This window comes from Zingiber officinale, chromosome 1A, assembly GCF_018446385.1.
Source record: "Zingiber officinale cultivar Zhangliang chromosome 1A, Zo_v1.1, whole genome shotgun sequence".
NCBI lineage: Eukaryota > Viridiplantae > Streptophyta > Magnoliopsida > Zingiberales > Zingiberaceae > Zingiber > Zingiber officinale.
Genome location: NC_055987.1, coordinates 102,497,572 through 102,513,282, shown reverse-complemented (window position 1 = coordinate 102,513,282; position 15,711 = coordinate 102,497,572). Strand labels below are relative to the sequence as shown.

Here is a 15,711-nt window from a genome sequence, read left to right as displayed (position 1 = left end):
AGGTATTTTTGAATTTTTTTTTGAAAATACTTTACAAAATTTAGCTCTTTGTAAAATTCAAATTTTAAAATTTTAAAAATCTTTTGTAAATCTTGAAAAGTTGCTTTCAAACTACTTTAAATTTTTTTTATCATTTACTCCTCCCTACAATAAATTTGTAAGTTTTTCTGAAAAAACTTTACCTTTGTGAAAATATTACTTGCAAAAATTATTTGAAAAAAATACCACTTTCTATATGAAGTGGTTGGTTTTCAAAAACTCATTTTCAAAATTGTTATTTAAAAACTTGAAATCATTATTTAAAAACTTGTTTGAAAAACTTAGTTTACAAAATTTATTCATTTTTCTAAAATATTATTTAAGTTGTTCGAAAACTAGCTTTAGTTTGGTAAATAGACCAACTCCTTGATTGATTGTTGTTATTTCTGCTTAATGCATTGCATTAATTTTTGATGTATGTCCAAGGGGGAGGATAGTGGGTTAGGTTAGAAAAATTAACTCACTTTGCTCAATTTGCATTACATGTTTAATGCTTGCTTAATTGAATTTTTTTTCTAACTTTAATCCAAGTTGTCATTACATCAAAAAGGAGAAAATTATTGGTGCAGGTTACATTGATAATTAGGTTTTGATATATGACAAATAGATTAAAGTTAGATATGTTATTTGTTTAGTCTTTTACTACGTATGCGAGACTTGATGGGTCTAGAGGTCCGGAACACCAGTCTGAAGTCTAACTAGGTTGATAGCTAGCACGAAGTCGAGATTGGTTGACATCTAGCAGAATGAAGTTCAGCTAGGTTGATAACTGACACGAAGTCCAGATCGGTTGAGATCTGGCAGGAGGAAGTCTAGATTAGTTAAAATCTGGCAAGAAGTCCTAGTGGATCAAGGGACCTGATATCAAGGAAGTCTGCAATTGGTAAGTGGAGGTAAGCAACTGGAGGAGAGATCTAGTAAGAATGTGTTTCCAGTTGAGGGAATAGTATGTGTCGGTCCAGCTTAGGTCCATTTGGGAAACCTAAGCTGAGACCGTGACTAGATCCTAGTTTCGGGGAGACATGATCTAATTAATACTACTATCTTATTGTGCTAACTTTATTTTGCATGATAAACATATTATAGTTGTCTCGACTAACTCTTTTTTCCAGGAAAGACAAGGGTGAAATAGAGTTGTCCAGGAACCTGGACTTCAGGCTCCCAGAAGGGATCCGGGCACCCAAAGTTGATATGAGGGCCCGAACCAGCTTCGCCTGGACGGGTGCCTATACAAGCACCGGGCTCTCGGAGGTGCTCCAGGAGCCCAGACCAACAAAACTCATCTAGAAGCTAAGTTGGAGCGTGTCGACTGGTTGAACTCACGTCAATAGTCTAGGTGTCCGGAGGTGGATAAACTTTGAGGATGAAGTTTCGATAAGAATTGACCATGTCAGCATAGTCTAGGTGCCCGGAAGGGGATCCAGACGCTTGGATGGGGTTATAAAAGGAGGTTTCGACTAGTAGCTCAAAAACATTATTTGCTACAACTTTCGTTTCTGCACGCTGCTCTGAAGAAACTCCTACGATATTGTAATGCTCCTCTGACACCCGATAATCAAGTTCTACTTATTTTCTCTATTGTTGGTAACCCATATAGTTCTTGTATTTCATTTTTGTAACATTTCGAACTATTAGTGGATTGCCCAATGAAATCACTCAATAAATGTAGGCCTTGGAGTAGAAGTCGTAAAAGTTCTGAACTAAGTAAAAAACTACTTGTGTTAGCACTTGTCTTTTTTTTCTCCTTAGCTTTATATCCACTGTGTATTCTCGATTTCTAAAAATGCGACGAACTCTATTCACCCCCTTCTAGCGTCTTTACGATCCAACACAATGGGTTCATGAAGGCGTCATGGTGTGCAATTGGGGCCGGGAGGTTGCTGAGGTTGAGGTGGTACAAGCGGTCTCGCTTTTCGGAGGAGGGGCTGGGCGGATTGAAGGGGGGATGCGTGAGGTCATCACCATGCGGGGAGTCTTGTCACTTGTGGAAGTGGATAATGATTTATTCTCTGCGATCGATATCAGAGGGGGACGCCATGGTTATAGAATTAGAACTCGGTCGGCGAAAAGTAGGGCGGTCTCTGGGAGAAGCAGCCAGAGAAGGTCATCAGGATAAAATTCCGAGAAGAGGAAGACGGAGATAGTCGATAAAGAAGGTTATTTTGGTAAAAAAAAAATGTGCCTTTGTGAAAATTAAAACTTTAATATGCCTTTTTGGAAATTCTGAACTTAGGAGTGGGCTGTGGGGTAAACTGCTAAAATAAATAAGATATATATGAGTAGATTTGGACGAAGGTTTATTTATATTTAGTTTAGTCAAGTGCGCATTATAAAATTAAAGGAATTGAATATTGTAAATTTACTTGTTGGCGTTTCTTCTATCTATTTTGACACTGGATCAATTTTTTTATAAGTAAATGTAAATTTATTAATCAATTTTTAACCACATTATTTGCTTTTATTTTTTTATTTCTTTTGGCGTTCAATTATGTTTTAAGTTTTGAAGGAGCAAGGATATTTTAGGATGGGTAATTATGATAAATGTGCATTTTGAGGGGCTGGTATATAAATAAATAAATATTAAATTAAAGCCTTATAGCAAATTTTAGTTTAAAAAATGTTTGGATAAAAGAATTTCCTAACATCAAAAATAGCAAAATTTCAAATTAACCATCACCAAGCGAAAGATCTTAGCTGCCGTGTCGGCACTGGGCAGCTACTTGGGCCATCGGATCCACGAAGGCTGGCATGGCGCGCCTCGCTCCCAGCCCTTCCGGTTTCCTTCACCACCACCCTGCTCTCCCTCTTCTCCGCCCTCGTTGGGAGCCCCCGCGCTGTCGGATCGACCTTCGCCTGCGCTCCATCGGTCCCCGCCGCGGCGCGAGGTTGAGGTGCGTGGTCGAATCTGAGCCGGCGGAACCTCTCCCAGTCGAATCCACTCGCGAGGTGAGCTCCCGCATTTTTTTCCCTTTTAGCGGATAGTTATGGTTGCCGATGGAGTGCAGTTACTGTTTCTTTCAATTATTGTTTCGTCAGGATGATGTTGCTAGTACTTTGGAGCCCGAGACAACCAAAGAGAACCGCCAGGATTCGGATGGTTCCAAGAATGTTAATTTGCCAGAATTTCCAACTAGGAATGTAAATAGACGGATAGCTTTGACTTCCAGCGTTGCAGCCGTAGGTATTTTCTTATCGAAAAGGCTTGATTTTGGTGTTTCTTTGAAGGATCTGTCTGCTAACGCCACACCGTATGAAGAGGTAGTTCTCATTTTTTTTTTCTTTCACTCTTGTTCTTCTTCTTGTTGTTCTACATATTTATATTTTACTTGATTACCTACTAAATTTAATCAAATGGTACAGGATATTAAGAAATAATTATTATTAGTAAATACTTATTTGATTCCTAGTTATTAGAGAATATTTATTATTAAGAAATACTTATTTGTTTACTAATTATTAGAGAATAATTATTATTAGGAAATACTTATTTGTTTTATGGTATTTTATATATTTTCCTATTTTATGTGTTTTCCTATTTTTCACTTTGTAATGATATTTATATACCACATATTATCATTAATAAAGTGTATGAATTCTATCGTCAACATGGTATCATAGCGCTAAGCTTAATAACAATCTTTTTTTTCTTTTCTCCACAATATCCACTAGCCGCCTTCTATAATGGATGCCGCCGACGACATCACTCATCGGCTATCTCTCACAAATACTCCTGATTCACCTTCCGCCCTTGTAGTTCTCAACGTCAATGCTCAAGTGCCGTTGAAACTCACCACCTCCAATTACTCTGTCTAGCGCTTATAGTTCACGTCTCTTCTATTCGGATATGACTTACTGGGTTTTGTTGATGGCTCACGTCCCTGCCCCCTGCGTAGATAATGTCTACAAATACTGGTGATGGTTCTAGACTACCCATTACACAGTTCTTTCTCTTTCTCCACTCCATCTTTCGCTTTAGTTTTCTCGAATGTTTTATTTGTGCCATCTATGTCAAAAATTTGATTTCTGTCGCTGCACTTTGTGCTACTAATCCTATTACATTTCTTTTCTTTGATTCCTATTTTTAAGTGTTGGATTGTCGTACGGGAGCGACACTGGTCAGCGGGGTCCATAGAGATGGTGTCTATTACTAGCCAAAATTTGCGTCTCCGCTATCATCCCCTTCCACCTTTTCTGTGTCTGTTTCGTCATCTTTTTCCTTATGGCATAGTCGTTTAGGTCATCTATCATTAGATGTTTTGCAATGTCTTTTGTTATCCTTGGGTCTTTCGTTTCCTGCGGATACTTTGTCTAATTTTTCATGCACTTCGTGCAATATTAATAAGAGTCATAAATTGCCCTTTCATAAATCTAGTATTTCGTCTCGTGCTCCTTTGGATATTATCTTTTCTGATGTTTGGACATCTCCTATATCATCATTTGATGAACTCAAGGATTATGTTATCTTTGTTGTTCATTTTACAAAGTATATATGACTTTATCCCTTACGCAAAAAATCGGATGTATACTCTACCTTTATTGTATTCAAAACTTTGGTTGAAAATCGATTCTCGATGACTATTAAAACACTCTTCAGCAATGGAGGTGAATTCTTAGCTCTTCGCTTCTTTTTTACTACTCATGGTATCAGTCACCTTATCACTCCTCCACACACGCCTGAACACAATGGATACTCTGAACGTCGTCATCGTTATATTGTTGAAACTGATCTCACTTTATTGTGCAAAGCGTCTATTCCACTCACTTTCTGGACTTATGTCTTTACTGCGGCAGTCTATTTGATTAACCGCATATGCCTAAGGTCGGTCTTTCCCACATGTCCTCTTTTGAAAAATTGTTCACCACCGTTCCTAATCTTTCTAAGCTTCGCGTTTTTGGGTGTCTATGCTTTCCGTGGCTACGCCCCTACTCTCACCACAAGCTTGATCCCAAGTCAACCTCTTGTGTCTTCCTTGACTATTCTCTCACCCAGAGTGCTTTCCTGTGCTATGATGTCACTCTCAAAAGAGTTTTTGTATCTCGTCATGTTAAGTTTGTGGAGCATATTTTTCCATTTGCTATCACCTTCTCCTTAAATTCCACAGTAATAGACATTGATTCTGAGCTCTCTGTTGCACCAGTCCTCTCGTGGGACCCTCTGGCACCGATTCCACAACCTGCCACTTGTCGTAGCCCCTTGCAACCGATTTCTTCACTGTTGTCGTCACCGCCTCTTGTTGTTGGGTCTCCACGCTGCCTAGTGGCGACAGACCCTCTAGCCCATCGCCTCTCTATCCCCCTCTCACTTCTCAAGACCAACATCCCATACAAACTCGATCCAAAAATGTCATATACTAACCCAATCCAAAGTATCTTCTTCATAGTAGCCTTCCACAACCCTGTGAACCCTCCTCTGTCATACAGGTGCTCAAAAATCCGAATTGGGTACAGGCCATGCACGAAGAGTATGATGCTCTTCTCCGTAATCAGACTTGGACTCTTGTCCCGCCTTTGCCAGACCAAAATCTTGTGGGTAACAGGTGGGTGTTTCACATTAAGTGTAATTCTGATGTCTCAATTGATCTCGCCTTGTTGCCAAGGGTTTTTATCAGCGTCTTGGTGTTGACTTTCATGATACATTCAGCCTTGTTATTAATCCAGTAACAATGCACATTGTTCTTAGTCTGGTTGTGAATCGGGGTAGTGTCTTCGCCAACTTGATGTCAACAATGCGTTTCTTAATGGTCGCCTTGAAGAGGAGGTTTATATGGTGCAACCTTCGGGTATGCGCAGTGCTAAGTATCCGGATCATGTGCGTCGTTTGCATAAGGCACTTTATGGCCTGAAGCAGGCTCGCGCGCTTGGTATTTGGAGCTTCACGCTTTCTTGGTCTCTCTTGTCTTTGTCGCATGTCAGGCTGACACCTCTTTATTTGTTTATTTTCGGGATGGTACTCTTATCTATTTCCTTGTATATGTTGATGATCTAATCATTACAGGGAGTGATGTTTCTTCTGTTGACGTCATAGTATGTAAACTTCATGCAAAATTTGTGATTAAAGATTTTGGGGCTCTTTCCCTCTTCTGCGGTGTTGAGGTTCACCCAACCTCAAATGGTCTTCTCTTGTCTCAGCAAAAGTATGTCATTGATCTACTCTCCAAACACCATATGCTTGACTCCAAGCCTGTCTCCACTCCTATTGTTGTTGGCTCTCGTCTTACTTTATATGATGGGTCTTCGTTTTTTGATGCGATTAAGTTCCGACAAATGGTTGGGAGCTTACAACATCTCCGTATGACTCATCCTGATATTTCCTTTGCGGTCAATAAGCTCTCACAGTTTATGCATGCTCCTTCAGAGACGCATTGGGATGATGTGAAGCATCTACTTCAATATCTTAATGGTACTAGGGATCTTGACATTCGTCTTCTTGCGGATACACCTCTTACTCTTCATGGTTTCTTCGATGCGGATTGGGCAGGAGATCTAGATGATCGGTGTTTTACGGGTACATTTATTATTTTTCTTGGTGTTAATTCGGTTTCCTGGAAATCTACCAAACAGCGCACAGTTGTGCGCTTTCAACTGAGGCTGAATATCGCGTCATTGCCTCTGCGGCATTTGAGATTCAATGGATTAAGTCACTTTTGATAGACCTGCTCCTTCCGGTTACCACGCCTGCTTTGTTCTTCACTGATAATTTGGGTGCCACCTATCTTTCAGCTAATCCTGTTTTTCACTCTCGGATGAAACATCTGGCTATTGACTATCACTTTGTTCGTGATCTGGTGCATGCCTCCGAACTACGAGTTACTCATATTCCTGTTGAGGATCAGTTAGCTGATGCACTTACCAAGTCATTTTCTCGACCTCGGCTGTTTTCTATTTGCAACAAGATTAGTGTCATTTCTGGGACACCATCTTGAGAGGGCGTATTTGGAAATAATTATTATTAGTAAATACTTATTTGCTTTCTAGTTATTAGAGAATAATTATTATTAGGAAATACTTATTTGTTTCCTAATTATTAGAGAATAATTATTATTAGGAAATACTTATTTGTTTTATAGTATTTTATATGTTTTCCTATTTATGTGTTTTCCTATTTTTCACTTTGTAATGGTATTTATATATCACATATTATTATTAATAAAGTGTATGAATTCTATCATCAACACAGGAAAAGCTCAGTCTTTTTTCTACTTTTTCTTATTCTTTTATCGATAGAAGCAAATGAGATTTGTAATACAAATGCTTTATGCATGTCAATGAATCATTTGTTTCTTGTTACAGATTCTGTTTGTCTAAAAAATTTATGTGTTTTCAAGCTTTGAATTGCATATATATCCTATTAACAGTTGAAAAGGAAAAAATCATAATTGTAACTTAAGGTTAGATTGAGTTAAGACAATATGTGCATTTAACTATTTCTAAGCCATCTTCTTAAGGATTCCGTTGTCAAGTTCATCCACAACATTTTGCTCTTTACATTTACCTTTGTCATTAGATTGAACACTGTGATTGCTCTTTTAGCTGATCTCTATTTCTAGATTATGCAATCTCCTTCATGTATATTTTCACTCGTTTAGCAAAAGACATGCCAACCATTACCATCGTCATTTTTGACAATTCCTTATACTGGTAATTTCTTGAGAATGAATCTGTGAATTGCCAGCCCCACCATTTATTACAGTTCAGTCTGTTTTTTTTCATTAAATTTCTACTTGGAACATTTTAGGACAGTGATTCCTGTCTTTCTCTGCTTATCTTTTAATTTCAGTTGACGTAAGATTACTACAGTTGGTTCTACAGTCTACACATTACCAAGACAAAACACAGTCACTTTCTTCATGCTTCTACCACAGCCACCTCAAGATACCTATGTTGCAAGCACAGACCTGTTAGGATTTCCTGTTATGTGATCAAACTGAATATTATGGGCTGTTATATATCTAGGAAAGACCTAGGATTTCCTGTTATGTGATCAAACTGAATATTGTGGGCTGTTATATATCTGGGAAAGACCTGCTAGGATTTCCTGATCAAACTGAATATTGTGGGTTGTTATATATCTGGGAAAGATGCATGAATGAGTTCTGGATAAGCATCTAGTGTCAACATTGAACATAGCTGTGAGATCTATGTTTATGAGAGATTAAAATGGGCTCAGTTTTCACCTTGAAAACTATAGCAGTTATAATGGAATATTTCCCCTCCTAAATGCCGGTTTTGTTTTTGACTAACCTTCTCACTGTTACATCCTCTTCTAGAATGTGATTGTTGCGTAATGCCAATCACCAGGTCTTTTCTTTCAATCTATTCAGCAGATGTTGTAACCATCAAAAATATCACTGTCATTTAGGAAAAGATACATACCTTCTCACTGTGCATGCAAGTTATTACATGTGTAAGAATTGTGATCACATGGAAAGTATACAGTTATGCCTTGAACTATTGTTATATAGGTGCTTTACTGAAGTCGCCGATCACATCTATAATCACATATCACTTGCCCTGACAAAAGTTGGAAACTGATGCTGAATTTGACCATTTAATGAATGGAACCACATGACCTTGTTTACCTTTCAGCAAAAGAAAAAAAAAAAGATAAGAAAAGAAAGAGATTTTGCTTGGTAGCATGAATATCCAAAAGTTGAGGATCTGAAATGTCAATAGAGTTGTACTGATAGCCATCTACGATTGTTAACGCTTCTTATATATCTGGTTTATTTACACTAAATATCCTGCACATTATTTGTGCCCTTACATCATATGAGGAATTACCGCTTTGCAGGCTCTTACGAACGGAAAACCCACTGTTCTGGAGTTTTATGCAGATTGGTGTGAAGTTTGTCGAGAGTTAGCTCCTCAAATATTTCAAGTAGAGCAGCAGTACAGGTTCTTTTTGATATCTACATACTGTCTTTCTGTAGAATTTATAATGAGACAACCTGTAGATTATATAGTTAATCAAAGTCAAATCAATCAGCGTTGGATTCATAAATGGGTAAAATTAAACGAAATAAAAATTCACTTCAACATCTTATGACTTATATCTCACTAGGGATGCTGTACATTTAGCTTAAAGGAGGCGCCAATACCCTAGTCAGAGAGTCAAGTATTGGAGTGATTGATTGCGGGTATCTTACACAATACACGGATACAATGGGGTTAGGTGAAGAGTCCAAGTATCAAAGTTATTGAGTAGCATTCCATAAAGTTATTCCAACTAGTCGATTACACAATTTATTCTCTTCTCCTTCTCCTTCTCCTCCTCATCCTTCTTGTTGTTTTGGTGAGATTTGTATTTTATATTCATACAAAATTATTTCTAAGAGTCAATTATGCACTTTCTCCTAGTTATATAAATGTTTCAGCAAGTGTGTCTATAAAGTTTCATTTTTCTTCGACAACTTCTCGGGCAGATCCTCTGGTCCGCAAATTGTGGACTAGGGGATGGTCCATTACACGAGGACCTTTGATTTAGATGGACCTCATTTTTAAATAGGTGGGGTCCATTCAAATCAAGGGTCCACATCAGTGGACCATCCCCTGGTCCGTAATTTGCGGATTAGAGGATCCCTACTGAGTGTTTGTTGGTTTGCTGTCCCTTCATCTATTTCCAGGATTGTTTTTTTTTTTCCTTTCATGTGGATCCTAGTTTTATGCTGACAATTTTATTCTCTAACAGAAGACAAGAGTGGAAGTGGAGCAAAGATGAAATTAAAGAAAATGAGAATAAAAGATAATAAAATGAGTTGTTGAAGATTTTGCAATTATGGTAGGTTTTAAAAGATATCAATTGGAAGTAAGATTTATTACATTATTATTATTATCTGATCTTTTATCACATTTAGTTTGCCTCCAATCAAATGCCACATTACAATCTAAAGTTAACGAGTTACAACAGACACCATTGCACCAATGTCTATTTGCATTCAAAGTCCTGAACTAATTTTGGAACTACAACATTTCTAGCAGAGTCTGGCATGGGCATCTGACTTAGTCTAGTTAAATATCTTCTATACATGCAAATAAGGAATTAAGGGGGCGTTTGGTTTAGGGTAATAGGAGTGAGGAATGGGAATAAGAATCATTGATTCTCATTATTAATGTTTGGATTATAGGAATAAGAATACAAATAAGGGAATGAATCCTTGAAATTGGGTAATAACTCATTCCCATGTACCTCCCCTTTAATGAGCCATTATCCTATTTTCATCAATCAAAATATTCCCTTATTCCAAAAATACCCTTGACTTAAAACTAAAATTTTCTTCATTAATATTAAATATCAAAATATATTTATTTATTTTTTCTTTCATATCACTTATCTCTCCTTATTCTCTCTCATTATATTTTCTCTCTCATCATTTTATCACACACTTTCTCTCTCCTTAATCTCTCCTATCACACTCTCTTTTCTCTTTTTTTCTCATTACACTTTCTCTCTCATCATACTTTCTCTCTCCTCATTCTCTTCCATCGCACTCTCTTCCTTCTTTTTTTTCCTCATCACACTTTCTCTCTCCTCAATCTCTCCCATCACACTCTCTTTTCTCTTTTTTCTCATCACACTTTCTCTCTCATCATACTTTCTCTCTCCTCAATCTCTCTTATCACACTTACTCCTTTTTTCCTCAACACACTTTCTCTCTCATCACACTTTCTCTCTCATCATATTTTCTCTCTCCTCAATCTCTCTTATCACACTTCTTTTTTCCTCAACACACTTTCTCTTTCATCATACTTTCTCTCTCCTCAATCTCTCCCATCATATTCACTGTTCTCTTTTTCGGTATGGGACGGGAGTTGCTGCAATGAGGCCGCCGGGTCGAAACTCAGTGGCAGCGGGGGAATAAATCCCCTATCCCTGTATCCCACCCGGTCCGTCCCATATTAGCTCGGGTGCTACGATTTACCTCCCTCACGATGGCCGTGGGTCCGGTCAGTGGGGGCCCTGGGGGCGAGGGCTTCGCCTTTTTTTTTTTGCTGCAATATTCACTGTTCTCTTTTTCTCTCACCATACTTTCTCTCTTCTCAATCTCTCATGACATTCTCTCTCCTCATTTTTTCTCACTATATTTTCTCTCTCTTCATCCTCTCTTATCATACTTTCTCTCACATCATATTTTCTCTCATCATGCTCTCTCCAATTACACTCTCTTTTTTCATTTTCTCTCATCACACTTTCTCTCTCTTCATTCTTTCTTATCACACTTTCTCTCTCATAATACTTTCTCTCTCATCATATTCTTTCATCATATTTTTCTCTCATATTCATCTTTCTCTCATATCTATTTTTTTCTCTTATTTTCCTTTAAGGGTAAAAAAGGAAACTTTGATTTATTTCGATAGAAGATATACAACTAATCAAACATTGCTTTTAAGAGTGATATCCATGTTCATACCCATTCCCATTCCACAATACAATGATTCCCATTCCGAATCCTATTCCTAGAAAAGAACCAAACGCCCCCTAAACTTCTTGTGCCTTCGTACACCATTGATATAATGACAATAGTCCACATTGTAATTGTGCAATACAGTGAACTAATAAATGCCCATGATATGTTGTCTTTTAAGTTTTTTGAGGTTTGTTGTATTCATCAAGGTATATCTATAAATTATTTTGTCTGAAGTACTTCATGCTTTCTTCCTAAAATTCCAAAATCATGTCATACAAATGGAAGCATCCTATTAGCTGAATGATCCTAATCCTTATTGATACAATGCACCTTTTTATTACTAGTAAATATTATGCTCGGTAGAAATTATATACTTGTCTTCTATCCCTGCTTTAACGAATCATAACAAGGTTCTCTTCTTCCAGAGATCGAGTAAATTTTGTCATGTTAAATGTTGACAACACGAAGTGGGAGCAAGAGCTTGATGAGTTCGGAGTGGAAGGCATCCCCCATTTTGCTTTCTTGGACAAGGATGGCAACGAGGAGGGAAACATTGTAGGCAGACTCCCAAAGAAATACTTTCTCGAAAATGTCATCGCGCTCTCAAATGGTGAACCAACGATACCCCATGCCCAAGTCGTGGGCCAGTTCTCTAATGCTGAAGCCAGAAAGGTGCATCAAGTTGCTGATCCCAGAAGCCATGGTTAAGTCCGAGTTTCCTACAAGTATGCTAAGAACCAAACTGAAGTATCACAATAGACGAGTATGCTCTTGCTCTATACCTTTATGTAATGCTAAATACTGTTCTACAACCATCTGATTTTGGGCTATCCTTTCCAGCAGGTGCTGAAGCTTAAAAACCACACAATCTAATCTGCAGTCATCATTTCTTGGTGCAGAAAGGTATGCTTTATGATCCATGCAAAATTTGGTTTTGTAATATATATATTAGTTATTGTTGATCGATCACCTACCAGATAAATACTGTGTGATAAGACCTACAAAGTTCAGAACTTCGTTTTCTTGCAGCTTAAACAGATAAATGGCTTAAAGCTACTGGAATTCAGAATTTGGTAATCAATTAAATGAATCCATTAAAGGAAGAACTGAATACCACTCGAGTGCGTAAATGCTACATTGTGTAATCTGGGCCGGCTATGTTAAATTCCGGAGACATCACATTTTACTCGGGCCAGCATTCACCGCTGATTTACCTCCTCCTAGGATCTCTGTGGGACCAGGCCTAGGGGGCCGCTGGGCGGCGGGATCCGCCTTTTTTGCACAATAATTGATGCATTATTTTCGACCCGTCTATTTAGTAGCGTCTTGTTGTGTGGTTAGGCACAACGCAAATGTTCTTTTAGGGAACGGAACCGAAAATAGTTTTGATAATATTTTTTTTCAATTGATAAAATTATTAAATTATTTAATATTTCTTGAGATATTGTTGAACGTAAATAAGATTTTATTAATTTTAATTTTAAAAAATTTCTTTCTACTAAACGTATATTACTAGGTATGATCAATAATATTTTATAAGGTTTAATATGATTTCAAGAGTGATTTTTAATTTGGGTTTATTATTTCTTTTAAAATTTTTAATTCTAAAAATAAATTTAAACTGTCAATATCAAATAACATGACATGTGTTAAAAAGTTTTCAAGATTTAAATATTTTATTTTTAAAAAAGTCATCATTAAATAATTTTAACTTTTCTACATTATATAAAAAATTAAATTATCTTCATATATTTTAAATTGTTCAAATCTACTCTGAAAAGAAGAAATAATATAGTCAATAATATAATTAAAGTAATTAATTTTAAAAGATTCTTCAGTTAAAAGTTTCACCTCATTAATTTTATTCTTATCAAATCGTTTATTTCTTCTAATTATATGTTTTTTTTATAAAATTTTAGTTCTATATTCATTTCATTTGCAATCTCTTTAATAAAAATGATATGAATCCATTTTTCTCTATAATCATTAAAAAAAGGAAACAAGACCTTTTAACTTATCTAACGCAATAGCAATGTTCATATCTTTATATTGTAAAAATTTATTAATAGTATTAATTGTAAATAATATATCATATCTGATCCGATTATAAGAACAGGGGACCCCCGTCCGGTGGAGTCAGCGCCACGTGGAAGTCAAAGTGGCAGGTGGCCGGCCGGAGAAGGGTGGGTTCGGCCGGCCGGGTTCCGGCGCTCAGCGGACAAGATCGCAGGGCCGAGCGGACTGCACGCTCGGCCAAAGCCATAAGGTAGCATACTGCTAATAGTCTCCACAAAGCACGTGATTGAGAATCTCCCTAAGTAAACCATCGTATACGTCCGGCTGGATATCACGGGAGCTGGCCGGCCGGACGCCTTCTAAGGAGTAAGGGCAAAAGGACAAGTGACATCTTTTTCTGACAGCGTGTATGTTCCACATGTAAGCCATACTCTAAATCTTATGACGGGTTTCCGCTGTCCCATCGAGGACATGCTTGGACTGTAGCAGTATGGGTCAGGTAAGCTCACTGACAAGCCCTTACTGGGGTATGGGCCACGGACACGTGTACACCTCGGTATGTGTACACTCGTTTCTCCGCTGCCCTATATAAAGGCCCTCATCCTTCGCCGGAGGTACGCGTTCTAATATTTTGGGAGCCACTTTTTTCACTGCTAGCTTGCCTGACTTGAGCGTCGGAGGGTCACCGCCGGGAACCCCTTCCCGGCCCGACTTCTGTGCAGGTTCGCCGGAGGTTCGTGCCACCAGTCGAAGACCCACGTCGGCAGCCGGAGAGCGCCACGTGCCCAGCGTCCGTTGAGTCAGCGTTCGGACAGGATCAATATCAAATAACTGTACCTAATAAAGTTTAAAATTTTTAAACTCATATGATGCTAAAGAATTTGTTTCACCTTTTGTTTTAGAATCATCACTAGTTTCTACAAGTTTACATAAAACTTCTTTTATTTATAAAGCTTAATCTTTTATTACTTTAATACTTTTAAGATGACTTCTCTAATGTGTTTGTGATAATGGTTTAAAAGTTAAATTAAAAACTTGGTCTTGCAAAAAATTTCATCTATTTATAGAAGAAAATAATGAATAAATACGTTGTATCACATCAAAAAATATTATAGCATTAGGACAAGAATTAGTCATTTCATATAGTACTAAATTGAGACTATGATAACCACATGATTTATAAAAAATGGTAGAATTTATATTTAATAATCTCTTTTATACGTCTTATTGTTTACCTTTCATATTAGCCTCATTATCATATCCTTGTCCGCCTATGTCATTTACATCAAGTTTAATTTTCTTTATATGCTAATAAGCATATCAAAAAGGTATTTCTTTGATGTATCATCTATTGGTGCAATCGATTTCTAAAGTTTTGATGTTTGATAATATGTTTAATGGAACTTGGTCAAGGTTGATCTAGTCAAGTGAAAAGTCTAGTTAAGTCAAGGTTGACCAGATAACTGGTAAGTGGTGAATAGTTTACCGAGTGACTGCAAGTGGTGAGTAGTCTACCGAGTGATTGCAAGTGGTGAGTAGTGTACCAAGTGACTAGCAAATCCAAACAGACCAAGGTAACCTGATGTTTGGCAAGAGGAAAACCCTAGGGAGAGATAATCCTAGGTAATGATAAGTCTTGGAAGAGTGAACTCCAAGCAAAAGTCCTAATGAGTGAAGTTAGATCCTTGTAACTGAAGCTAGCTGGTGAAAGCCCTGGTGAGTAAAGCCAGACAATGAAAAATCCTAGTGAGAGGTAACCCTAGGTAATGAGAAGCCTTGGAGGAGTGAACTCCAAACATGTGTGATCGTGGTCGACCGGACTAGCAGATTTTGGTAAACCTAAGTATAATTTTATCAACACTATTTTTTATTTCTATTGTATTAATTTAATATTGAAGGAAAAGTCTTAGTGGATCATGCGATTAGACATTGAGTAGAGAAAGTCCAAACTTATTTGAAAGACTATATGTTTGGCAAGTGAGTGAGGTAAGCTCCTAGAGGGAGCGCGGTGAGGTTGTGTCCCAGTAGGGACAAACCTTAGGAGCTAATCCAATTGAAAAAACTAATAAAGGTTCCTAAGTTGAGATCAAGACAGTCTTAATTGTCTCATATATGCATTTATACATCCGCCTAACTTTGTTTTGTAGGACCATTACTCAATTATTATTGTACTAACTTTGCTTTATAGATTGAACAAAGGTTGAGTTGATTGAGGGTTTAGTTGATCGAACAAGTAGTTCAGTTGACCGAT

General features: G+C 37.4%; 1 protein-coding gene across 1 annotated transcript; it reads left to right on the top strand.

Annotated features, from left to right (window-relative positions):
* The first annotated feature begins 2,702 nt into the window (after nucleotides 1-2,702).
* LOC122027839 (thioredoxin-like protein HCF164, chloroplastic) lies at nucleotides 2,703-12,173 on the top strand. The gene is made up of 4 exons (XM_042586854.1): nucleotides 2,703-2,985; nucleotides 3,076-3,297; nucleotides 8,831-8,934; nucleotides 11,870-12,173. Exons 1-4 carry the CDS (start codon nucleotides 2,788-2,790, stop codon nucleotides 12,150-12,152), a joined length of 807 nt encoding a protein of 268 aa, XP_042442788.1. The 5' UTR covers nucleotides 2,703-2,787; the 3' UTR covers nucleotides 12,153-12,173.
* The last annotated feature ends 3,538 nt before the right edge of the window (nucleotides 12,174-15,711 follow it).